The sequence below is a fragment of the Corvus hawaiiensis genome, chromosome 3 (assembly GCF_020740725.1).
Source record: "Corvus hawaiiensis isolate bCorHaw1 chromosome 3, bCorHaw1.pri.cur, whole genome shotgun sequence".
NCBI classification, from domain to species: domain Eukaryota; kingdom Metazoa; phylum Chordata; class Aves; order Passeriformes; family Corvidae; genus Corvus; species Corvus hawaiiensis.
This window is the reverse complement of record NC_063215.1, coordinates 77,964,005-77,989,520: the sequence shown is the minus strand read 5'-3', so window position 1 is coordinate 77,989,520 and position 25,516 is coordinate 77,964,005. Positions and strand designations below refer to the sequence as shown.

Below are 25,516 nucleotides of genomic sequence, written 5' to 3'. Positions count from 1 at the left end.
GTGCCTTGGGAGACAAGGCTCAGAGACATGTCAGGAGTGCAGCACCAGAAGTATATTATGGTAACTGTGCCATTCTGGAAAAAAAAAAAAAAGGGCATGGGGGAGGAGAGAAGCTTTGATTGGCTTGAAATTTGAATTGCAGTGAGCTGTGTGAGCATACCAGGAGTATGCAATATATGGCAGCCCCAGTGGACTGCTGTTCGCTCCACACTGACCAGCTGACATCCAACTCTGGGAAGCTATCACAGGGAATGGGCTTCAGCACCTCCCCTGCTCCTATTGACAGTGTAGATGGACTTGAGAAATGATAAACATGATAAACACAAGCCAGCATTTCAGCTAACAAAAACTAGCAGTGTCCACTTAGGAGAGCAGGGGGCGAAGATGAACACAAAGGACAGAAGGACTGTGAATGATAGAGCACTGGTAGCTCCAGGAGGAGATTCCTGAAAAGCCCTGTGCCTTCTCTGTTTACAAAAGCAACTGCTGTAGCCAGCCATATAATCTTGGGCTTTAAAGCCCACAGTGTCCAGATCCTCGATATCACATTGATGTGTACAGTGGGAGAACCTGGCTTTGGATTGTTACCTTCTCAAAGAATTTTTGATATTGTCAAAAATAACTCTGTCTATAAAGTGCTACTAGACATTATGAGAAATACTAGAACTGCACCATGCACCATTCAGACTGGCTCCCTCATTTTCTTTACCTCAGTTCCCAAAGGCACGGACATCCAGGAACAGCTAAAGCCAGGACCTCTAAAGAAGATATTATTTTCTGCACAGATAGAAACCTCTGGAATGAGTCTCTGTGTGGTTTAAAAAAAAATTACATGTTTCTGATTCTGTCTTCTTTATTCCTGACTTCCAATATATTTGGGGGGTTAATTTTTTTTTACTTTCTATTTTTATTACATTTTATTTGTATTTACATGAGTGATGCAGTACCTTAAGGTGTATTATCTCTACTCATAAATTTAATTGACATCTATTGGGGAGAGTCAGGCTGGAGACAAGCATGGAAATACAAAATCTCACATTTTACTCCTGCTTGGAACTGAGTATTGACATGGCTTTTGGAGGCAGAGTAAGACATTTCTGCACAATTGGGATGAGGGTTTTACAAAGATTTTTTTACAGCCAGCATTTGTTGCCCAAAGGAAAATAAAGGTAAAAAGCATTTACCCACTGAGGTGGTAAACAGTATAGGTTTCCTAAGAGTTCTGAGCATTTGGACTTCTCCCAGCCTCACAGTCTGTAGCCCCAGTGTTTGGCTGGTGTGCAGCACAGCTGGGAGCAGTGAGGAGTCATGGTGGACCTAGTACCAGAAAAGAGCAGAGCCACACTCACAGGTGGGGCCGTTTCAGATGTCTCACACCAGCCTTCCTCAGCATTTGGAAACATCACCTACATTGGTGCCTTTCTCTTGCTTCCACCAGCAGCGCCAGGGCTGCACCAGCCAGCAGCTGAGGAAGAAGCACAGCACGGCTGCCCTGAGCCCACGGGTGAGAAAAGCGGCTCCAGAAGGGTCACACAAAGTTCATTTTCAGGTATGAGTACACAGACATCAAAATGCTCTATCTGCCTTAAAGTGGCTTGCAAATTGCACTCACTGAAAGGTTTTGGCTTCTTTAATTTGAAAGTATGGGGGGGGGGGGGGGGGCGGGGAAACATCCCACACCAAAAAAAGCCAACTAGGTAAGATCCATCTGATACCAGCATTAAGTAGGGCCGAGCCCCCTCACTTCACAGCCCAAAGGCTCTAGCTGGAGGCAGGTTAGTTCAGAGAGCCATAGCTCATTCTTATAATAACTAACCTCAACTATTTTCATCCACATGGACGTGAAACCATTTCTTCAGTACAAGGTCTGCAAGAACCTGAGAAACTGCTGACCCTGGTGCTGGGCAGCAGCTGCGGGCTGTCCTCCATGCAAGACTCTGTGCGGGAAAGACACCATGCACAGAGACAGCTTCCAGCTCTAGGCCTAGCACCTCTCCTGCTTTATGGGTCCCTGTCACTGCACAGACTGCCCAGGGAGATGGTGGAGTCCCCATCCCTGGAGTATTTAAAAGACGTGTAGATGTGATACTTAAGAGACGTGGGTTAATGGTTGGACTCAATCTTAAAGGTCATTTCCAAACTAAATGATTCTACAGCAGGTTGATCATCCTCTTCCCCTGACATGCCTGCTTTGAGGGCACAGCTCTGGGGCAAGGGATAAAGCTGGCTCCCTCCCCAACATGAGCTGGGCTCCCCCACCATGTCAGCTCTCAGAAGTGGCATGTGCACACTCAGCTATACACAGAGCCACAGTAGTGCTGATCAGCTGATAACAGACTCCTGAAGCAGCTGAAAGTACCAGGCAGCAGCTTGGCATTTATTACTTTGTTATCAAGGTACAACACAGCAGCTGCCAGGCTTGCATCCAGCTCCAGCGTTTACCCTAGAAATTGGTCGGTGTGGGAAAAGAGCTTTCACCCGGCACCAAAAGCAGTGACCATCTCTGAATACCAGTCAGTCAAGGATTTATCAAAATGAGGCAAAACCAGAGATGGGGCGGGGGGAGCGGGAGAAAGCAGGGAGAGGTGGATGAGAACTTTTTGAACTTTCGCCCACAGACAGAAGCTGACATGCGGCAGGAACCATTTGTGAAACCGCTCCGTGGAAGGTCAGCATACTGTAGGCTTGATACGGCTGATGTGCATTTGCTTCACCTTTCCCACTGCCCCCACAAACTGAAAATCAAGCATGGAGTTTGTCTTAAGAATCTTTACTTCTTTTTTTTAACTTAAATTATACGTCCGAAATACAAGTATAAAATGTAACAATGAAATAGGCTGCTAATTTCTACAAAATAGTCTAAATAATAATGCACTTACATCATTTACACAATTTACCTTCACAATAAAATAGGAGCACTTAGATCAATATTTACATATTGACAGAGGATGTGGCTGTGCAGCCATCCCATTTCTGGTGCTGTCTCCTGCTGGAGTACCTCTGGGAGACTGCTTCCTGCAGTCACACACAGACCCTTCTGCAGGGAAAACACCCTGCCAAAGCCTTTCTAAGTACAGGGACCTGCCCAAAGGGTACCAAACAGACCAAAACAGTGGCAAATATTTGCTTTTTTATCTTATAGCTGCCACCATAGCACATAAGCACACATCAGTGAGTTATTTAAGGAATTCCCTGATACAGAATTTTGCTTTGCTATATTAGGCACTTCATTATAAAAGTTATTTATATGGCTTATGCAAAAGAACTCACTTTCCTCAGGATATTTAGTTGCCAGAGTCAGTGGGAGAAAGAGATGAGTCTAAGGGCATACTTTCAGCCAAGGTTTTGGGTTTGCCTGCATTAGGAATTTGGATCACATTACTTCATATCATTAATGAAGGAACTATTTTATAAAGACCTGTTCCTTCCAGCAAGTCAAGCAGTCAGTGTATTTTAAGTCTTAGTATAGCTGCACTTTTGTGCAAAATCCTTGACAGCTACAGATTTCGCTCTTCCAGCAAGTTAACTACTTACATCCATGCTGTTCAATGTGCCATTGTGTGACATATCCCACAAATGATTGTCTTAAAGTTCACTGTAGGTTGAGGTATTATTTACACATCTTCTACATGTTAGTTAAAGATAAAGTTGTAACTTACCAAATAAAAGATAAAGTTGTAACTTACCAAATAAAAGATAAAGTTGTAACTTACCAAATAATAAATATAGATCAGAGTACAAGATTGAAATAAAATAAATTAGAATGATTCCCCAGGTGTTGAATTCCTTCTCTTAAGGCCTGAACCAAAGATTCAAAAAAAAAAAAAAAAAAACCACACCAAAACAAAACACCAAGTGATGTATTTTCAATGGCTCAAAAAGGTTTTGGATAAGGCTCCTAATTAGACACTGTCTGTTTGAAAATGATACATTTAGCTAAGCTGATGGGTATTTGAAACCCATATGATCAAACAGCAAAACTTACCTCTAAAAGAGTCTTTTGGGTAAAACTTTTTAGACCAAACATTAATACTGGTTTTATTGGGAAGAATATAGTTCTTCAAGATTGTCTCAACATTAATTCAGCAGCAAGGAAATAAGCGTACAGTTAAGAACACAACGTATTTGTGAAGCAAATACGTGTTAGTGCACATGATTTTCCAAAAACTTCACTCCCCAGCTACATTTGTGCATATTTCAGAATGCCTCTAACTAGATGGTTAATAAAAGTCTTCTCATGACTATAGCTAAATTTGCAGTTTGAAAAAATTAACTGAAAAACAGTTAGGAGTAACTTACTCAAGAACAATGCCAAATTTCCGGTCCAAATGTATCAGAACACTGAGAAACTTGGAATCCAAGTAAAAATCTTCAAACTTAGGTCTATCAAACTTCAAAAAAGAAAAAAATATTAAAAGCAGTGAATCTGCTCTCAGAATTGCACACTCACCAGGTTTGTAAACTCTACATGAAGTCAGTGATGCACCGTTCACTCTAAGAGGTATAATGCGGATGCTCTATGCAGAGCAGTGCAGATGCTTTTTGTTCACCATTTCCTTCGTCTCCTCTTTCTCTTCCTTGAGGATTAAGCATCTAAAGTAATTCAGTAGCTATAAGTGTCTTAGAGGAAGAGGCCTGGGTTTACATGGAAGGGGGGGTGACAGGTGTCCACGTGGATGCCAGCCTGGCATGTGCAGAGGTGTCGTACTGGCTGTCGGGCAGGTCCGTGGGCGCCGCACCGTCGTACAGGGGCGAGGCGGAGGAGGCGGCCGTGACCGGGTGGGGCAGAGTGGAGTAGTGAGCTGGGGAGCCACGCAGGAACTGGGAGCTCAGGCCATTGGACATCCCGCTCGGCTGGGACACCGGCGTGATGGTGCTGTTACTCACAGACCACAAGTTGGGGTACTGACTGCAAGACGGAAAGCCATAAATAAACCAAGGTATTAGTGACTCTAATGTCTGCTGGCTCAGCTCACAACACAGCCCCCAAGCCAGGTCCATTTGCTGGAGATGGTGAAATTCTCTAGGCAGTTCCCAGCCACTGCGACACAGGAAGGACCTCCAGGCAGAATTTGTATTCATGGCACCCCCACAAGTAAATCAAACTTCTCTATTTTCCACCAGATAGGGGGTTAGACAAAAGGGGCGGCAGAAATGCCTTCCTTGAGGTTCCACAGTTCCAGTTCTACTGGTTTTACCTTCTTAAGAACTCAGTGACAAAATCAAAAGTCAGGGAACTTTGCAACTTCCTAAATACATATCCCAGGGATAAGACAGGGAAAAAAGCACTAGAAAGACCTCTTGACTCAATCTGTGTTCAGGACTAAAGCTTATATTAACTCATACTGGGCAGTAGTACATAGCCTGATTAACAGTTAAGTATCAATGTGCATGGCTCAAATGCAAAAATGCATTCCACAAACAGAATGGTAGGTCTGAATTGCTGAGAAAGATGTCCAAATCTTGTCCCTCTGCACTTAATAGCAAATATTTTACCACCTTTTCTGTATCTCCTTGAATTTTCAAATTTAGCTCTAAGGGATTAACTGCAAGTTAAACTTTCGGATCCTTTAGCAAAAACTTAATTAAGATTGTAAGTACAAAGAGGGGAAAAGATTCTTTTTTATGATCACAAAGTATAAAGACTTTCACCACATGTACCATCCCATGCTATGCTAGTTAGCGTGGCAATGCTTAAGTAAAGAATTACTGCCCCAACCCTGTGCTCCTTCTCCACACTACAGTTCACTGCTCCATCACTAGTAGCAGAACAAGGATTTATGAAGATGGCTGGGAAAGCAGTGACCAGCTAAAATGAAAGGGATAAAAAAATAAACATTTTAAACACCATTATGCGTAAGAGATGAAACTTAAGGAAGCATCCTCAAATTCAATCTATGTTTGTCTAAGCAATTTGCAATCCTTAATCTATCAAATATTGCTGTCACAAGTATCTACATTTCCAAAACATAAAAAAAAAATTATCTTTCATCAATCTGTTTTCCTTGTGGACAGTCCTTCTCAGTACCCCACAGAGTGCTGATGGTTCATACCAATGGCCAAAAGGTCTTCTAACATGCTGGTGACTCTTTACCTCCTTTTTCAGCCTTTTCTTCCTAGAAAGTACCAATACACAGATTTGAGGGCTCATGAGGGATGGACTCCTACCTGGAGCTGGCAGCTGTGCCAGTGCTGTGACTCATGGGCAGCATTGCTGTGTGCGTAGTAACTCCTAGAGAAGACCAGTTGTCATGGGACTGCAGCATGGATAGGCAGGCAGAGGAGTTGTCAGCATAGGCTGCTGAGAAAACACATAATCACTTACAAACACTAGAATCCAGCCAAATAACAATCTTGTATTTAAATGCAGTGCAGAGGTTTAAATCATCCTTCCCCACTACTGCCTTGGGGAAAAAAAAAAAAAGACAAAATTACACCCACACAGAAAAAACAAAGCCAGTAACCACTTGTGTCAAGCTCACACTTTCATTGGCATTGCCCTGATGTGCTGTTTTGCTCGACTCATAACTGCAAAATCTTTCTGTGAAGGGCCTATGACCAAAAGGCTGTCTGCAAACCACCTGCTAATTCAGCACATGATATCTTATTCAGTCAGTGGGAAAAGGAGAGCTCTTTATTTACACTTTCCCAATCACCTGGGGACCTTCCAGGACACCTTTATCTCCATGACCTACTCTGGCAGTAACAGTCTGGCAAAGCTGGATAACAAGCATACCACTGGATCACACATCCCAGTTTTGAGCTGAGCATGCCACCATGGGCATGCTCATGAAATCTGTCTTGGCCACCATCAGGAGTGACTGGACTGTGGCTTAGACTACTCAGCTTGTGGCCCAAACTGGCTGGCTCACGAGGAAGCTATAAAGGCAACCCCAGCCACCCATAGTGAGAAGGAAGTTGCTGTGGTAGCTAGCTAAGGGAAGGAGGTTCTTTGCTGAGGACCAGGGAAAAAGAAAGAACACCAGAGAGGTTTTGTTCTTTTATTTTTTTTAAGTCACAAAAACAGAACTTGCACAAAATTTCCAGGATGCAAGGGAAGTTCACAGAAAGCTAGTTTTCCACTTCAAAATGAACTACAAAGCTACATACAAGATTGGGCAGGCTGCATCTAGAAGCCCATGTACTTCGTAATTCAAAATATTAAGTACTTTTTTAATGGGAACCTTCAATATCTATACAGCCTGAAAACAAAAATCGTTAACCATTCTTCTTTGCCAGAAGAAAGAAAAAATTTTATAAAACCAACCAGCCAAAAAAATCCCACTGCTAAAAATGCCCTTCTCACCCTTAAGTACCTAGTGCCTGAGATACGAAGTCTTAAGATACTTGGCTACTTCTGAGCACACCTTCTAAAAGCTCTGCAGTTTACTCAGCTCCATATTGTTTCTGTCTATCCAACAGTGGAATGTTCATAGACAACAACCCTGATGCACAGACATTACCTACAGCCACAGGTAATAGACACTAACAAAATCAGACCCTCAGTTATAAAGACACTGGGAATACGTGCTCATCTCAGTCCCCATCTTTTCCCAGAGCTGCAGCCTCAGACTTACTTGGCGAATTGTTCCTGTGTGTGTAGGGGTTGGCGTAGGGCGCAGGCCGGTGGTTCCTCAGCGATGAGTACCTCTCACAGCTGTGCGCAGGGGACAGCGACAGCGGGGCTCCAAACTGCGCGTGAGGATTGGCAGGTGGACACAGAGTTCCACTTCCAGGAATAAGCCAGCTACCTACTGTGGGGAAGCAAGAGGTCTGTAAGAGGGGTGCATAGTGCAGCCAGGCAGAGAATCACAGCAACAAGACACACAACTGAATAGCGAGGAAATGCACACTCAGGAAAGGAAACTGAGTTTCAACATAGCTGGAAAATCTGGATCTTTACAGCTTTCCTAAATGCTCTTATGAAGGAAAATTAGAAAACGTCTTGTGTCAAGGTAGCTTGTTTTTTAAATTTCCATTTAATTACAACAACAGTAAGGAAACATGGAAATTGTTAAACCCTCCCATACGTAGGTAGTGTGTGCTCAGTAATTGTCAGCATAGTATTCAGTTTTAAATTGCTCTTTGGGGGTCTCAATCTACAGCTAAGTACTGAGGTTTCTCAGACTGCTAAGAACTCCTCTTAAAAATTAAGTATTTTCCCTGAAACAAAATAATTCCTACTGCAAATCAACACCCCCATCCTTTATAGGCTGCAGTCATTTTGTTATCAATAATCTGTTAAAACAGAAATCATTAAAACACTAATGCTTTTCAACCATCTAAAAGAACTTTTTTAAGCAAATGCCCATAATTTTCTTAGAGTACTTAATATGTAAGTACTGTCTCAATAAATTTTATGAAATAAACTTTTGTCTCCATGTCCATATGAACATGTCCTTGTATAAAAAGGCAGATGTCTTTTTGGACATGAAGGCAACTCTGCAAGAGTCTATTAAATGATTTTCAATGCAGTAAGTCTTAACCACACACAGACATTATAGTGTTTATACAATCATAAACATGAATGAACCACAGTCACAAAGGCTGGTAACATTCCTCTCTCTGTGAGCTAACAAGCCTGCCATCAAGCACTGGTTTCAAAGCTTTGCTTAACTTAACAGAGAGTAGATGGAAGAAACCAAAGTTATGCTCATGATGCACAATGAAAGGAAACATACACTGTGAATACCCAGACTGCTGGTTGTCCCCCACTTCCTCCATCATGTCTTTGTGATCACTTCTACAAAAGAAACAGTGCTGTATGAGTTAAGAATATGTCTTCACAAGTCTATCTTTAAAATCCACATTTTAGAATTAAGTTAAGAGCTCTCACCTTTCTTTTGCATCAAGAAATGCCTTTGCAAACGGATTGTATTTAATTTTTAAAGCTGTGATCTAAAAACAACAACAAATATCTTTATTCACATGTATCACCATTCATTATCACACTGATACTAGGATTTGAATTAGGACTATCCACTGAAGTTAATAAAATCACAAATTTTTGAAGAAATAAAAGTAGGCCCATAATAGCAACTGATGGGCATGAATTATACAGCTCCACAAGGTCTGAAATATTATCAAAGGACTAGGAGTTAGTCTCTTTGCCAAATCTTAAAAGGCTGAATTGCCTGAGTTCATTGATCATCTAAAGAAACACCTAAGAAAGGTAGTAAACTGAATAGTTATAAAAATCTTCACATTTCAAGCCAGAGGAGATTGGACATCAAAGAAATCTCAGAAAATTTGATAATTACAACTTCATTCAACACAGACATGCATTTGGGCTAACAGAAAAAGGGCCACTCCAAAAATGGTGCATTCAGTACTCAGCCATTTCACCGTGTAGCTGAAAATGACAACTGTATTTTTTACCACAGTTGTTTGCCCCCACAGAAGCTTTTAAGAACTACTCCCCTAGAAGGAATCTGAAGTACATATTGAGACAAACAGTGACCAGAACTTTGTTCGATCCTTCATTCATAGGGCTTAGACACACATGAATTTCATCTTTCATATTTAGCTTCAAAAAAAAAAAAAAAAAAAAAAAAATCACAGGAAGAACTGAAAAATGCGAAAGGAGATCCATTATTTTGCTCTTTAACATGCACATTTTGCTACTTGAAACCTCCTGGTAATGGCATCTTCTCTTCCCCGCTGTGCATACCTCTTCATTCTGGTAGGCTGTCACAGCTATAAACTGGGTTTCTGGGAAGGAATGGCTGGTGATCATCCGCTGCGGGCCACCCACTCGCACTATGTGAATCCGTGGCTCATACTTGTGCAGGGAGTTCAACATGATCTGTGAACAAACAGAGCAGGTGAGCAGTGACAGAGCAGTGGCAGATGCTGGCAGGCACAAAGGTTTTAGAGTATTCATCTTTCCATCAGAAGTGAAAAAGGCAGTAAGGATGAATAAAGCCTAAAACAGAAGCTGTGAGAGAAGGAAAGACACACTGAGGCCAGACACCACAACTTCTTGCACAGTTATCCTCATCCCTGTTACTTGACAAGGCACTCGCAGAGTCACAAATGCATCAGTAAGTCAGACAGAAAGATTCATCTACCACACCACTGACATTAGCAGACATTCAGACCAGAAAGAGATTTGCAAAAAAAAAGGTGATAAAACATCAAGGCACCCATCCTCGGTGGAAAGCAGAGCTCTCCTGAAGAAATTAATTTGGATGAATTTGGGGGCGGTCGGGGAGGGAAGAGGAGACGAAGTGCGACCCATACCAATACGTTTGGTAAGAAAAGTACGAAAACGAGCATTAAGGAGAGAGCGAGCCCGCAGGGCCGGGCCGGGCGGGTCGGGACGCGCTGACCGGCAGGTCCCGGTGTTTACCTGCCCGCCGCCGTTGAGCTTGTTGGTGAGTTTGACTTTGCTGAAGGAGACGGGCGCCTTCATCCAGTGGGCGCCGAAGTTGGGCGAGTCGGGGTGGATGTAGACGCAGCTGGGCGCCTGCGGCTCCGGCTTCCCGCCCGGCACCCACTCCCCGTTCACGTACTTCCAGCGGTGGCCGTCGGCCGCCACGAAGTCCAGCAGGAAGGAGTACATGGCGTTGGGGTCCAGCCCCGACACGCTCACCTTCAGCACCGGGAACATCCTCCTGCGGGGCGACACGGAGGCGCGAGGCACGGCGGCGGGCAGCCCGCGACCCCCGGCCCCAGGCGGCACCGGGGCGGAAGGCAGCGGGGGTCGCGGGGCCGCTCCCTACCTGCCGTTCTTGGTGACGATCATCTCGTTGGTGAGCTCCTTGAAGCGCAGCCACAGGTCGCTGTCCTCCAGCGCGACGCGCAGCTCCCTCTCCGTGGGGTCCCCCTTCTCGCTGCCCGCCTGCAGCTCGCTCTCCACGGCGCTCAGCAGGTGGTCCACGCGGTACTGCGGGGGCTTGCCCGAGCCCTCCGCGCCGGGGGAGCTCATCCTGGCCCCGCGCCCGCCCGCGGGGCAGCTCCCGAGCACGGCAGCGACGGGAACGAGCCGGGCCCGAACCACCTCCCCTCACCCTCAGCGGGCCGGGCCGCTGTTATAGCCCGCCATAAACGCCCCCCCGGTGACATCACCGCGCCGGCGGGGGGGCCCCGCTGATTGGCGGGCGGCGCCTTTGATCGGCGCGGGCGGCGCTGCCCATTGGCCGCCCGCGGCCATATCAGAACGGTGCCCGCGGGAGCCTGTGATGTTAATTGCAGCCCGCGGGATTAAACGCGGCTATTTTATGTAAATCTGCCCCCAAATGTTTGCACCTCTATCAAAGCCGCCGGGGCCGGGGCTCCGGCAGCCGCGGAGGAAATGGCCCATCTCGGCAACAGCCTCACAACCGGCCAGCGCGGCACCCTCCCGCCGCAGCGAGACCCCCGGTCCGCTTCTAGGCGGGCAGTCCTGGACGGGAGGCGCTCCCGCCGCGGATTCATATTTAGGGAGAAAAAACGGGAAGTCCTCTTCTCCAAGCGGCCGCAAGCGGACAGCAGCACCCCGCCCCGCACGCCCCTTCCCCCCACGCCTGCCCCTGCCCCCTTGTCAGAAACTTCTGCTGCAGGGAAGGGTGCAGCTGGCAGAGACAAACCTTGCGGGAAAAATCAGCCAAAGAGCTGAATCCGCATTGTACAGCGGCTGACCACAAACCTGGCACAGTACGGGCTCTCCCTGTCACGGGCTCCCTGGCTTTTAGCGAGCCCAAGCGTCCACCCGTGAGAAGAGTGTCGGAGTTTGCCTCACAGCACCAGCACGGGCAGTGCCGTCGCAGCCGAGATGCTCGACGGGGATGGTTTCGAGCCATCCCACCTAAATAATTTTTTAAAAATCTAAAAATCAGATCGGTACCTACCCGCCATCCCACCTAAATAAAAACAGACTTCTGAAAACCAGATCGATAGTTAAAGGCTTTGTTTCGTGAAGGAAGGAGAAACCCCCGCGAGCTCCTGTGGGCAAGATGGGAGGCTCAGCCTCATGGGTGAAAGTTTGCAACGGGATGAATTTATTTTGGAGTTATTTGACACAAAAACAAGGGCCGGGACGAGGGAAAAGAGGGCTGCTCTGAAGCACTCCCGCCGGCCGGTGTTGTAATAGTTTGCATTCTCCGGGGCTGCGGCGGTCTGTGGTGTGAGGGAAGTTTATTACCTTTCCGTGAGAATCCCTGGATAGAGGGCGAGGAGGAGAGAGGTGACAATGAGCAGGAAATAGTTCAATGGGGTCTCTTTAAACAATAACAAGTTCTTTAAACGGGAGCAAAGGAGAGGGGAAAAGAAGTGGAGCGGCGTAAAAATCAGAGTTGTTTTTTAAAATAGGCATCTCCTCTTCTCCAAACACCGCGCACCATTGCTGCCCGGATTTTTCAAATTTTAGGAGAAAGTGCCCAGGGTACACTGTCAAGCTGCCTGGCAGCAGAAGGAGCTGGAAGTCAGGGCTGCCAGGGGAAGGCACCCTGAAGGTCCCTTTGAGGGATGCAGACGGTGATTCAGTCCTTTTTGGTTTAGTAGCTGCGGCTTAGGGCTGTATTTTCATTACACAGCACCATCGGGCTCATACATCATTAACTTACTCAACTCCGCAGAGCTTTTTCTCCCCTTCAACCTGACAAGCCGAATTCCTCGAGCCACCTCTCTTCAACCACTGTGCAGAAGTAGGCGAAAAAATGTTATCCCTTCAGATTAATTCTTGCTTTAAAGTTTCTTTAAGCTCTTTCTGCCTGAGCACCTACTGCCTGCTTTTGTCCTCATCGGAAGGGCGAAGCAGCATTTGCAAATAAGTTACGGGCAAAGTTTACTGAGTTGATACGTGGTCACTGCTAGCCGTAGTTGGAGACGATCTTTTCGCTATCGGGTGTTTATTTCGCTGAAGGCGCTCCGCTCAAAACGAGCAACCGCGACCTAACAAAACCTACGAACGCTGAAACCCCGCATGAGCACGGCACGCTGGCCCTCGGGTGGGCTGGCAGCTCCAACTTTGGGTTTTGCTTTGAAGGCGACATTTCAAACATCTTAACCCTGAAAAAGCCGAGTACCAGGAGAGGCTAACCCCGAGGAAGGACCCGCACATACAGTTCCCTGCTCCGTTCGGGTGCCAGGGAGAGAAGGGGCTTTTCACCCCCTGCAGGAGTCGTGTCACTTTTAGGGTACGGTCCGCATGGAAGGGGAGGAGGAAGGGGACAAGAGCAGTGGAGGTGGTGGAGGTGGTGATGGTGGGACGTGTCTAGCCTCGGCTTTTCCGCAGCTCGACGCCACCTGACAATGAACGTGTTTGAGCCGAAAGCAGCAGGAACAGCCGGAACTGAAAGCGACGGAGCAGTTTTGGTGGAATAGGAACCGTTTTGAAAATGTATAAATCAAATAATTAGAGACTATCTAGATTTGTGTTTAGGTGATCTGAGCTTTTAAAACACCATTTAATTCTTCCAGATGGATGCTTCAAGGAAGGACCAATCCCTTTTATATCTATGCACTCAAGGAATAGAAAGCCCTTCCGCAGCAGACACTTACCTGCATGGTTAATAATTTTTGCACTGATCGCTCTCTTTAGGCAAAGAGAGGAGAGTTGAAGTTCAACTTGATTTGATAGATCTCACGTTTTAGTTAATACTTAGCAAATCAGTGAGCTGCTCATCCCAGAAAAATAATGTATGCTCTAAAATTTAGCTGGTCTTTAAAAAAAACCAAGTTTTTCCCGCTTTAAATTTTGAAATGACCATTAAAAAAAAAAAGTTTCCAGGAGTTATACATAGTCTTTGGAATGCCAAAAAAAACCCCCATAAAAATAAAAACAAGCCAACAACTGCTCCAAAAGAACCAACAAGCCCAAACCGTAAAGTTTTTCCTCGGCTTGGATTCCTGCCGTCTTTATTTTATTTCCTTCCCCCTCTTTCTGATCTTAATTGCACGTTGGTTCTCAGGAGAGAGGACTCCCCACTTCCACAGTCTTTTCACCGGGAGCTGCAGTGCATGACAGTTTACAGCCAAAAAACTTCCTCCAGCCGAACAGCTATAAAGATTCCCGATTTATAGCAATACTTTCCCTCTTGCATGGGAAGATTAGTAGCCTCCAGCTGTTACTTCATGTTCAGAAGGCCTGTCCGTCATTCCGAACCTTATTCCCCGGGACATCGCTAATCCCCAGACACCCTCCCAGCGGGAACCAGCCCGTCCCTGCGGTCCCAGGGTACCAGCTGCCCCTCTGCAGCTTTAACCGCCTGAGGATGCCGTGCGAAAATGTCAGAGCGTGTTTAAGTATTGGAGGTATTTGTTTAAATATCTTTCAGCTTGCAATTCGAGGGGGGACTCACGCTATTAACACCACCCTTGGTGCCGGATCTGCGTCCCTGCAGCTCCCCCTACCACGTCCCGTCCCCATCCCAGGCAGCAGCACCAGGCTGGGCCAGCACCCACTGAGCCCAGAGATAAAACCCACGTTCCAAAGGTGAAAACTTCCCACTTCTCATTCCCTGAAGAGTAAACACCTGCTTTCTCACCACCTAGGTTTTTTCCCCCTTTTTCCCCCTTAAGAAAAATTAATACATTTATCATTGTATATATGTAACTGAGATGTGCATTTCTGCTTGTCAGCTGCTTTTTCCTGGACACTGGGGAGAAATGTCCTACTGATACTACTATTGAGGCATTGATGTGGATGTAAATGACATTTTCCTAGGACGGTTCTGCATCTTATTTAACCCGACATATAACTTTCCTTATATATGACTTACACGAAGCCTAGATTGTGCTGGAAGAACTCTTCATAAGAACTCACCACTTTGTAACCCCAGCATGCTAACATATGCTTACATAGGACATGATAACCTGTGAAAACTTGTAGTAGTTTTGTCCATATTAATGTGGGTATTAAGCCTCTGGAAAAAGTATGTTTCAGGATCTCCACCTTTAGTTAATAGGACTGATTTTCTCCACAAGTTTTGATGCAAACATATTTTTGAGAAACATTTTCTTTTCAAGTAGTCTGAGCAGAGCCCAGCATGTTGATTTTGGTTTGTTTTGCTTTCCCCCTTTACCATTTGGGAGGGCACGGCAAAGGCAGAGTGCCATCCTGAATTTTTGGAAGGTGGCAAAATTCCCATTGACTTAGTCAGATATTTGCTTGAGTACTGCTAAGTGCCCTCTCCAGCTCAAATGCTCAGATCCTGAGGTTTCCCTCATGAAAGTCAATGATCAAACTTCCAGGGACTTCAGCGCCTGCTGCACTAGATGGCACCAACTGGGGAAAAACAACAAAATAAACTGAAGCTCCCACAAAAGTCCTTAAGAGAGAGTCTGGCTCAAAGACAGATGAAATCAGGAGCTGTGAGAGTAGAATATCTTGACCTAGAATACCTTTTTCAATATCTTATTGATATTGCTTAGATGACAAGAGGTCTTTAAAACAAGTTTTCCTGAGTGAACTAGTGGGAACAAGGAGATGACACAAACAGGAGCCACTCACCATTCTTAACAGGCCATTTCATTTAAAGCTGCAAAGAGGACGGGCACAACAGGGACTACAGGGGATGCAAAGAGCAGTAGTAGTATGATAGATACTGTTTACTGTATTATCCTGACCTAAAGGATAAATTTAAAAAACTCCAAACAAGCAAAAACTAAAACAACAAAACAAACAAAAAAACCGAACCCAACCCCACACTGAAGACCTATTCTGCTTCTAACAGGGACTGTAGAAATCTGATGACAGAAAGTACTAGTGTTGTCATAAATGTCCTAGCAGGGGTCCTGTTGGGAGACCCTGCCATAAACAACACCTTTTCTTATACTTCAATACATATAGCTCCCAAAGAGCACTAATGTAAACTCAACTTTCCTTGCTGAGATATGTTGGAGGAGGTTAAAAAGCTACTGTTCAGGTCTTAAGTACAGAAGTCCTCAGATTTGCTGACATCAATGACCAAAACAGACTTCTACTGGAAATATTCATCTTTGCCCTAAGCATATGCCTCTCTTTATAAAAGTATGCAGTGCTAAGAATCAAACTTTCTTTCACAATTCTTTTAACATCAATAAAAGACTTAAGGAATTTGGAAATCTATAATTTTTCCTTTACTTTGAACATTTCATGAGGATCACCATAAGGCTTAAGACAAACTGGGTGCTTCACAGCTAGACAATGTTAACACCTCTACATAAAGAGATATAAGTCCTTATCTGTAACTGCAGAATTTTAAAAACCAAATAAATCTCTTTTCCATTTTTTTGTAAGGGTTTTTTTCCCCTCCTTTACTGTTAAGTGCTTCTCTTCATTCTCCTCACTGGACCACAGGAAAGGCAAATACACAGCATTAATGAGCACTATTTTATATTTTATAAATAAGGATAACATTTTTAGTATTCATCTGTCAATTTGTGTATAAATCTAGATTATTTTGTGCTTTGGAATCAGTAATTGCCTTGAATGTGGCCTCAAAGCTTACAGCCCCTCCTGAACTCTTTACTGCCAAGATTATTTCCTGATTTCTTGCTCTAGGTAACTGCCTCATCCATACGAAATAAAAGGATTTGGATATCTTCAGCCATGAGGGGTTACTGGAAACAAATTCTCTGCCTCTCATCATCAAGGAAGCTCTCAGATAAAAAAACTGTTTTCTTTATCTTGTTTGAGTTAACCTCCACTGACTGACATCAACAGTTTTGTATAACATGCTTTCATCATGTTGGTGCAGCAGATTCAGGGGAAAAGGACAGAAACTTAACTCAACCTAGGGATTATCTGAACTCACATGTAGCATGCTCTTACATCAACTGAGCCACTTTCTAGGTCCCTCCACTGTACTCTTCCTTACACTGCTCTGAACACAATTAATTTATTTCTTCCAAGCTCTGTGACGTACCTCTGTTCTCCATACCTAACTCTTCATCTTACCCACGCTCACTTCACCAACAAGGTCTTCTCCACATCTAACTATTTTCATATTATTACTTCTAAGACAGTGAAATATTCACAAACTGATCAAGTCACCACCATATTTTCCTGTAAATCTTTTTCCCATTATAGGCACAGCATTTATGTTGCACACCATGCTGGACAGGTCTGTTTGGAGGAAAATATATGGGAGAAGGACCACACAGAGCAGAAGAATAGGACTGTCACACCAACGACTTCACATCCGGACAAGGAATAAATAAGCAAGGCAACACTCATTGGAAAGTGGTAATTGCAGAGAAATGAGAAACTGCTGGCACCACAGCTCCTTAAGGAAGCTCATGTTGGTCTTCTCAGAGAGACAATGGGCAAAACTAAGGCCAGCTTCTGTCTCTCACTCAGGCTCAGACCTGGAGAGCACCTTCTGAGACACAGAGGCATGCTTGTGGTTCTCTGCTTGTGGCTTCATGAGGAATGTAGAATGCTTTGCTAACTTCAGCTTTTTTGCATTGAATGTACCCATCAAGCCCTGACAAACACAAATGTTTCTTACGGTTTCCGGGTTTGAATTCAGCTAAGGTTGATTGGGTCTTGGCCACTTCTTCTGGCCTTATGCCACCTAACAGGTTTAGATATGGGAAGATGGTTGATGTAATGTACAGCACAAGAGTTTGAATGCCAGGAGAGCTGATTCTGCACTCTACTGACTCACTGTCTCACTTTGGGCAAGTTTTCAGGATCTCATTTTAGCAGCCTTCAGAGTGAAAATATTACATAGAAATTTTCATTGCTAATATCCCAGCCTTATTTTCTCAAGAACCATTTCTAATGCAAGCAAGCATCCAATAGGCTAATAATGCATAATGAAAAGTAATTACATGTCAAAACAAAAATTCACAACCTTTGATGTCTGGTAATGCAAATTTGGTTTGATTTTCTAACAAGGTTGCATTTTTCCTGCTGGATGTTTTTGGAGCACTGGTGTTTTTATCAAACTGCTCATTTTAGGACACTTAGTTCCAGGATGCTGCAGACGTTGGTTCATTTTGCACATTAAATTTGTTTAAACAAGCCAAAACAACACAACAACAACAACAACGATGCAACAAAAAAAACCCAAACAACAAACAAACAAAAAAACCCCAACCAATCAAAAAAAACCACCAAAACCTAAAACAAACCCCAACAACAACAAAGAAACCCCCAAACCAGTCCACAGAATAAAAAAGAACCATATAAGCCCTACCTTTTTATCTAGCAATCCATGCTGTCAGTACCACATGCAGATACAACAGAGATGATGAATGCGGAGCAAATGACAGATGTGTGGGGACCACATCATGTAATAACCACCACTGCCTGTGCCAAAGGAGGCAGTGCCAGGAATGCCTAGGGGACACTGCAGAAACATGAGCTTCTCTTCTCGATCATAAACTTTCCACTTACATCCTTGCTAATGTACTACATTAATAAACTTGCAGACACTTTGCAAACATTTATTTGCTTTCTTCGGCTTTTTTTTTTTTAACAAGCTGAATTAAAACAATTAAATTAAAACCAATCTCAATCATGTTGTATGCATTGCTTTATACTAGTAAAAACCACCACTAATTGAAGCCTTCTCCAATTCTATCCTTAGACAGCTTGTTATTTGCATTTAACACTGGCTTTGCAAAAATTTTTTTAAAGAAACCAGAAGGAAGATTTCAATATCATCCAAGTCAGTAATTTCAGGTGCATTTCTCTTCAAGAACCTTGTAGCAGATGCCATGTATCCCCAAGAATTAATTTCCTGTTTCTGTCTGTCCAGATGTCAAGGACAACGCCAATCTAAGAGGTAGAAAAATAACTTTAAGGCACCTTTCTTTAGGAAGAAAACACTTCACTTCAAGCCTTAACACATTGACAGCTTTGATAAAAATAGGATTTAATTCAAGACTTTATCCTTGGCAGATGTCTTGTCTCACACATTAAGTTGTGTACACTTGTAGTAAATATATTTCCATTCAAAAAGCAATTGCTGTGGTGCACTGAAAAGTCTTCACCCCATTTTACATTTAGAAATACAAGATTACAGTGTGCAACACTGGCACAATATTAAGTTAATAAGTCAAGTATACATTTCTGATAAAGAAATTGCAAAACTCACAAACCCATTTTATTAATGAACCCTTAAGGCTAAAAAAGTTCTTAAGTATCAGTTAATTTCTCCAGATTTTACCTCAGAAATATTTCTGTTGAGAGCAGGAAATTTTTCCATGGGTAATTAACACAAGAATAAAACTGAATGAAGTAGAAATATGTCCCCATTTCTTATAATTTTTGTTCTTAGATCAACAACTGGAAGCTGGAGACTCTTGTATTTACAAGGCTGGGTAATGACTTATGACCCTATTTTATTATTGATTATATTTGTAATATTTCTTGGATTTGCACCCTGAGTAAAAGTGAAAAAGAAATGTAACTCAATAGAGTGTACACATTACAAGTCTTCCTCTCAGAAAAGAAACTGTTGGAATCAACCAAGTCTCCAAAATTCTTGCTTTATTCCTGGCTTTTCTTTTAAAACCCTTGCTCTGCCACAAGGAAGTTTTGGCAAAACATTTCTTTTGAGGAGGGGGGAGGAGGTAGAAAAGTAGAGGGAGGAACCTAAAAATCTCCACCTTTTGGCCATCTCAAGTCTGCCTGGAAGCTCAATATGATGCAATTAATGAACGGCAATCCTCCACCTTCAGTGCTTCCTTCCCTTTCTCGAGACAGATGTGCTAACAGCATGGCACCTTCTTTAAAGGAACTCAGTTTTATGGAAGCTGATCTCTCAGCAAGGCACAAGTGGCTACAAGCTTTTGGCTGCCCCATGTATTTTCAAGCAAAATCACTGTGTTTCTTACCAAATATTCAGAGACCATATCAGAGATGAAAATCATTTCTATCCAGAGACCAGCAAATGCCTCTTTTTTTTTTCCAGATTTTTGAATGTCCATGAATGTTAACATATTCTTTGGTTGCCTTGGAAAACATTCTTATATACAAATGTATCTTGTTTGCAAGCTTTTTTCTCATATGGGGCACACATTTTACTCTGTTTAGCTGGAATCCTATTCCTTCTACGCATATCCTGATACGCAGCCCCAAACCAGTTCTCTCCCCCCATGCTTTTACATCTTGCAAGACATACAATGCCACCCTCTCCTCACTTATATCCAAACTCAAGAAAGAAAAACAGCTCAAAATTCAGCCTATCTGGGTGCCTACAATTAAACACCTAAATAAGTTACCTGTTAATCAGGGATGCTAAATACCTACAGTTCCTGCAAAAGTCAAGAACTGTAGAAAACTAGGATATTTCAGCCCCCACAACCTCCATTTCCCACCTGCCCTCAGACACAGAAAGCACATTCTCAGCTTTACTTACCACACTCATGGTGTTACACTCAATGACACTGGATAAAGCAATATTAAACAGAAATTAAGTTATTGAATTGGATTCTCATGCCTAAATTTCACCACAGAAGTTTGATTTTTTAGCTTAAACATTACAGTAAAAAAACCCCAAGAAGATAGAAGAAAACAACTAGATACACAGAATCCCAGATTTCCTTCCAAGAGGAAGCACAGTGCCAGGAAGCATTATGGATATCAACCAGCTGTCATGAAGGACAGAGAAGACACCTGCTCGTACCATGCTTCATGCTTCACAGAATAAATAAATAAAATAAAATCTTACCCTTGAGTCTCCCAAAAAGTTAGTTTTCCTAACATTGCCAATGTTCTGACTCAAAGAAACATCAGCAGAAAGTAGTGATCCCTAACATATTTAAAGTGTTTGTGGAGATAAGTTTTGTCTCTCTCCCTAAAAAATAAGACTAAGCTTCAAGTACTATTCATGAACTGTGGAAAGAGCCACAGTTTTAAAATATTTTTCAAAAAAGACAAAATTTTCTATACATTATCTCAGAGTTAACAAAGCAATATGCACTTCTACAGAAAACAAATGATTTATAAAGGATGCTATGAACTGTTAGAAGTGGAGTTTCAACAGCTTCAGACCAACTAATACGTCATTTGAACAAATACTGAACAGTAACTGAACAGTAACAGTAAGGGATAGGAGAATGTTTTCAATGGATGTATTTGAGATACCTCAGTTGAGAAACTTTGAGACTAAATCCCAAAAACTTCTAATTATTTTCACTTCAGTGTTTTGTTACTAGGCTTCCAAGTAGAAATCCTGAAGTGGCTCTATCTTCCACTTGCAGCTGAAGAGCTTTGTGCACACCACCAGAAAAATTCCTGTTGCTGGAAGTCCTCAGCTGAAAGGGGAGACTCTCCAAGAAGACAAACCTATGGCAACGTCAGGAAGGGAAAAGCAATTGCCCATTTCATATCTGTTTTGAAATTACTTTCTTCATTCTACATAAATTAACAATGCTAGGAGACTTCCTAGGAAAAGTAAATTTTTCTTACAGGGTGCTGGAAAATTTTCATGGAGAACTGGCTGAAGATCTTGTGTGAAAAGGCTGACAGCAGAAATATGCTATTCTGCAAAGGGATGCTGGCTTAGCAATATGCTTTAAAATAAACTAATCACATTGAATATTTCTTCTGCCTTTTCCCATCAGCTGGTCATAAAGAGAGAAGCAAAAGAAAGAAGTAAACCTATTTGAGAATGTTTTCACCCTAAAGGAGCATGGGAATAGACAGCTCAAGAGTTTTGCCTGAACAGCTATGGTGATTTAATAGTATTTCTCTTGGCAAGTGTCCAGATTAAAGACCAAAACCCAGTATTTTAATTTTTTTAGCAGTTCTTAGTTATTTAAGCATCTCACAGGAAGAATGCTAAACTTCAAATATTCAAGGCCTGAAAACAGCAGTGGTAATGACAAAGTAGAGATTCATTTGAGAGTCAATGCAACCTATGAGAGTCATAAGAATTACAATAATTCAAAAATCACCCACAAGTATGTAGAGTCTGTTTTACTTGTGGTGCTTAACAGAGGTTGGCAATTTCTATGTGTTTTGCTTTGGAACATAATCTGAAACAACAATTTGGGTTTGGCACTTACTGATATACCAGCAATTAACAAGTTGTTAAAAAACATCACAATCTTTTGAAGACCATATTGATCCTTGGGGTATTTTCCTGATCTTTACACTACCTGCTTCTTCTTATATTTTAAATTACCTTCATTTACATGCAGATAATAAAAATATGCCTTTATTTGACTCTATTTAACCTACCATTGTCAGACCAACAAATCTTTTTTTTACATTTGAGCAATAGTTCAGCAGGAAATCAGCCCAGCAATGACATAAAAGAAAAAATCCTAACTTTTTCTTTAGATCTTCTTTGCTTTGGGATACTATTTTCAAAGTCCTCAGATCTTTCTCAAATTCCTAATTATGTATTTCTTTTCTTATACCCTCAAACAACTGCTAGACTTGGGGCAATCTAGAGTTCCAGGACCTTGCAGGGAAAACCTGCCCAACAATTTAATTTCTGTCTTACTCGCAGGAAGGGAGTCCCTTTTGGAGAGCAGCAGAAACCACAGTTCAGCCAGAGCAGTTTTAGGTTGCCCCTATAGCAAAAACTCGTAAGCTGCTATTGCAGCCTAATGGGGCTGCTGGTGTGCATTCACACAGTCCTACTGAAATGCCCTCCTCATTAAAAGGGTTATTCAGAAGCCAACGTCTGCACTGACTTCGGTTTCTAAATAACTTTAGATTCAATGTCAGGGTCAAAATAGGGCTCCTGAATGGCTTCAGGATGGCAGAGTACCTGGTGATCCCTAGGATTTGTGAATTAGTGCAAGGAAAGGGGAATCAGTAGATGAAGATCTGGTTATTTGGTCAGGTTTCTTTGCAATGCAAGGTCTCCTCCTTTTACGCTAGTGTACTGTAAATTGCCAGGGAATTGCGGCAAAGGATAACAGCATTTTGTCACAGTTGTGATTAAGAGACTGAATCTTTAGTGCCCCTTTAAATTGCCTCTCCTGTTGTCCTAATTCAAATAGAATTTCATTGTTTTCAATGCGTGGGAGGAGGATTCAGGGGGAAACAGTAGCAAATTTTACTTCTGTCCCAGAGAGGTATGCAAACAAACAGCAGAAGTGAACTTCTAGAGAAATTATTTTACTGCCTATTAGTGTCTGCCAGTTCTCATAGATGCATCAGGATGCATGAGAATTCCCTTATAAAGTAATTTATGTGCTGTGCTGCAGAGCAGCACTTTACTCTTTTGATCTCTGATATTAGGGATAACAAATTTGCAGGCACCTTCAGATTTCTCAGCACTGCCATGCAGTCTAAGCTGGACTGGTCTGACTGCTGCTTGTTCCTTTAACTCGGTTTTATGTAACACATGATTATCTCAAGCATAGCCTGGAAGCAGGCAGGACTTTTAAAACTGTTTGGAGAACCTGATTAGAAATAAAAGGGGCTTCATTTCTGATCTTACCTTTCTTTATGTCCTGGATTCAGCTGGGATAGAGTTAATTTTGAGATAGGTAAGGACAGACACATCACTCTGTAAACATTTTTTCTTGGTTGCTTAAGCTTGTTTTTGCAGTTATGCAAAATATATCAAAATATGGTGTGGGTGAATGTTGGGTTTTTATGGTTTTCATGAAAAATATGGCATATGCCCTTCCAAAGCCGGGAAAATGATGATAGCATTGCTTTCTCATTCTTTTTGGAGAGACTATAACTCTCTTATCCAGACCACCTTCATGGTATCAGGTATCATGGTATGCTGTACACCTGAGGCCTTGCTGTGCTCCAGTACAGAAAGCTATAGTTCCTTGCTAAATGTCTGTACATGGATTTGAAAATATACTCATTATTTCTATGTGAAAGAGCTCTCTGAAAACCTTAAGAGACAACTTCACCCCACCCTCTTCACTGTCCTTCACAGGTATAAACGTGCTTCCTAAAATGTTGTTAAACTTGTTGTGAAGGAAAGTTCTCCATTTTGTACAGATCACTCAAACAGAAATCTGTCACAGTTGCATGCAAGTTGCATACAGTCTTTCTTGGGACTTTTGTATCTTCTTCTAAAGGAAAACATGGATGTGTTTTATGATACCATTTTCTTAAGGCATATGATGGTTTCTTCTTTTCTCTGCTATCTTCCCGTCTGCTGTCAGTGGAGCTTCAAATGTTCCATGCTTCCTCCCTGAAAAAGAAAAAAAGAATTAAAAAGAAAGAGCTGAGCTCCTGCTGCACATCCCAGAGCCCTGTGGGAACAAAGAGCCAAGAGTGATGGGAGGGAGGATGGAAAACCAGTGGGAATAGGCAGGAGACAGGCGAGGCGGTGGGGGAAGGGGCCATGGGGCAGTGGGGGAATGGGAGCAGAAAGGAGCCAGATCTGGTAAGCTAAGGAGAAGCCCGGTAGGAGAAACTTCTTTGTTTGCAGGAGACAACAAAGGGGAAGGGGAAATGATGGAAGAAGCAGAGCTGTTGGGTTAGAAGTTGTTCGTTGTTTCTATCCACACTCTGCCCACACCCACGAAGGGGAAAACGAAAACACACAAGGGGGACTGATTAACATGTGCAAACAAACATGCTTCTTTTGCTCTGCTTGTGACAATTAACTATCTCTTTTTCCTTTTTTCTCCCTTTGTTTGGCATTTGGACAAAAACAATTAGATATGAAAATGTGAAGTTGAAAATCTAATATGGCAAGGCTATAGAAGATATTGACTTCCTTGATCTTGACACATTGATCTAAATATATTTTGTTAGCAGCTCAGAAGTACTGGTTTCTCTTAGACAGGGCTGACTGCTACAAGGAAAACTAACCTGACCGACAGTGATATGATTTTTCTCTAAATCTAAAACTTGAATTTTTTCTGTATCCTGAGAGATTTAGCAGGGAGAAGTTAATGTCACAACTTTTGTATTGTTTGTATACAGAACTGCTTTGTTTTAGGTTAAAAACTCCTAGTGGAAACCATTTATTTGTGGAAAGAAACATCAAATCCCTGTGAGAAATTAATATATATCTTTACTTATCCAGCAGGCCATCTAAAATATCAAAACCAGAGCAATACCAACCTTTTCTAAGTTAACTAATATCAGTTCTTTGCTGTAGGACTGAGTGTTTTCCTCCTAGCAATATTACAGCAGAGTCGTCAGCATTTCAATGTAATCTGCACTACAATGCCCTATGTTAATGCAGACAGATACTTCAAAAACAGAACAACATGTTAATTGTCCCTCCCATATAACTCTTGGGCCTAACAATTAGTACCCACTTTTATTAGCAGTTAAGTGCAGAAATATACCATTTAAAAATCTTACAACCTTTGTTCTGGATTTTAGGTGACTTCCACAAAATGTGTCTTTACTAATTTCTTTTGTAAGCTTTCGTGTCTGTTGTAAACAGCATTTTTATTCCCTGACTTGTTGCCTGGATAGTAAGGCAAAGAAACAGGACACCTTATTTTGCTAAAACTTTTGTTTTCTTTTAAATTTTACTTTAAGAGATTAGTAAAAGCTGGAAAACTTTCTTCATTTGTCATGGATGAATTTTTTTCCCATCTCTTTATCTGCTGTACTTGGAACTCTGAATTTGGTAGTTGGAAATTAAGCTATCCTGGGGATTAAACTCTTCAGTAATAAAACTGGATTAAACTTCAATTTCTTGATCAAATC

General features: G+C 42.5%; 2 protein-coding genes across 4 annotated transcripts in view; both read right to left on the bottom strand.

Moving 5' to 3' along the window:
- Positions 1-2,760: 2,760 nt before the first annotated feature.
- TBXT (T-box transcription factor T) lies at positions 2,761-11,076 on the bottom strand. Of its 2 annotated transcripts, none has more exons than XM_048299625.1 (8): positions 10,725-11,076; positions 10,352-10,616; positions 9,671-9,805; positions 8,837-8,898; positions 8,682-8,743; positions 7,578-7,754; positions 6,169-6,298; positions 2,761-4,909 (listed from the first exon to the last, which is right to left on the bottom strand). In XM_048299625.1, the coding sequence occupies exons 1-8, from the start codon at positions 10,928-10,930 to the stop codon at positions 4,642-4,644; spliced, it is 1,305 nt and encodes a 434-aa protein (XP_048155582.1). In that variant the 5' UTR covers positions 10,931-11,076; the 3' UTR covers positions 2,761-4,641. The 2 variants fall into 2 exon arrangements, with proteins under 2 accessions (XP_048155582.1, XP_048155581.1); XM_048299624.1 differs by having other exon boundaries at positions 6,169-6,301; positions 10,725-11,075.
- A 12,911-nt stretch (positions 11,077-23,987) lies between these two features.
- Positions 23,988-25,516, bottom strand: part of LOC125322824 (circumsporozoite protein-like) — a 64,000-nt gene continuing 62,471 nt past the window's right edge. For both annotated transcript variants that reach the window (XM_048297039.1, XM_048297038.1), the window contains one exon: positions 23,988-24,035. The gene's annotated coding sequence lies outside the window, so the exon portion shown is untranslated. The remainder of the gene's footprint in view (positions 24,036-25,516) is intronic.

Excerpts from the sequence above, each read along its gene's own strand:
- TBXT (XM_048299624.1), bottom strand. The coding sequence starts at position 10,930 with ATGAGCTCCCCCGGCGCGGAGGGCTCGGGCAAGCCCCCGCAGTACCGC. Across the intron at positions 10,617-10,724 it reads ATCGTCACCAAGAACGGCAG|GAGGATGTTCCCGGTGCTGA; the intron begins GTAGGGAGCGGC and ends GTCGCCCCGCAG. Across the intron at positions 6,302-7,577 it reads ACACAGGAACAATTCGCCAA|CAGCCTATGCTGACAACTCC; the intron begins GTAAGTCTGAGG and ends GTGTTTTCTCAG.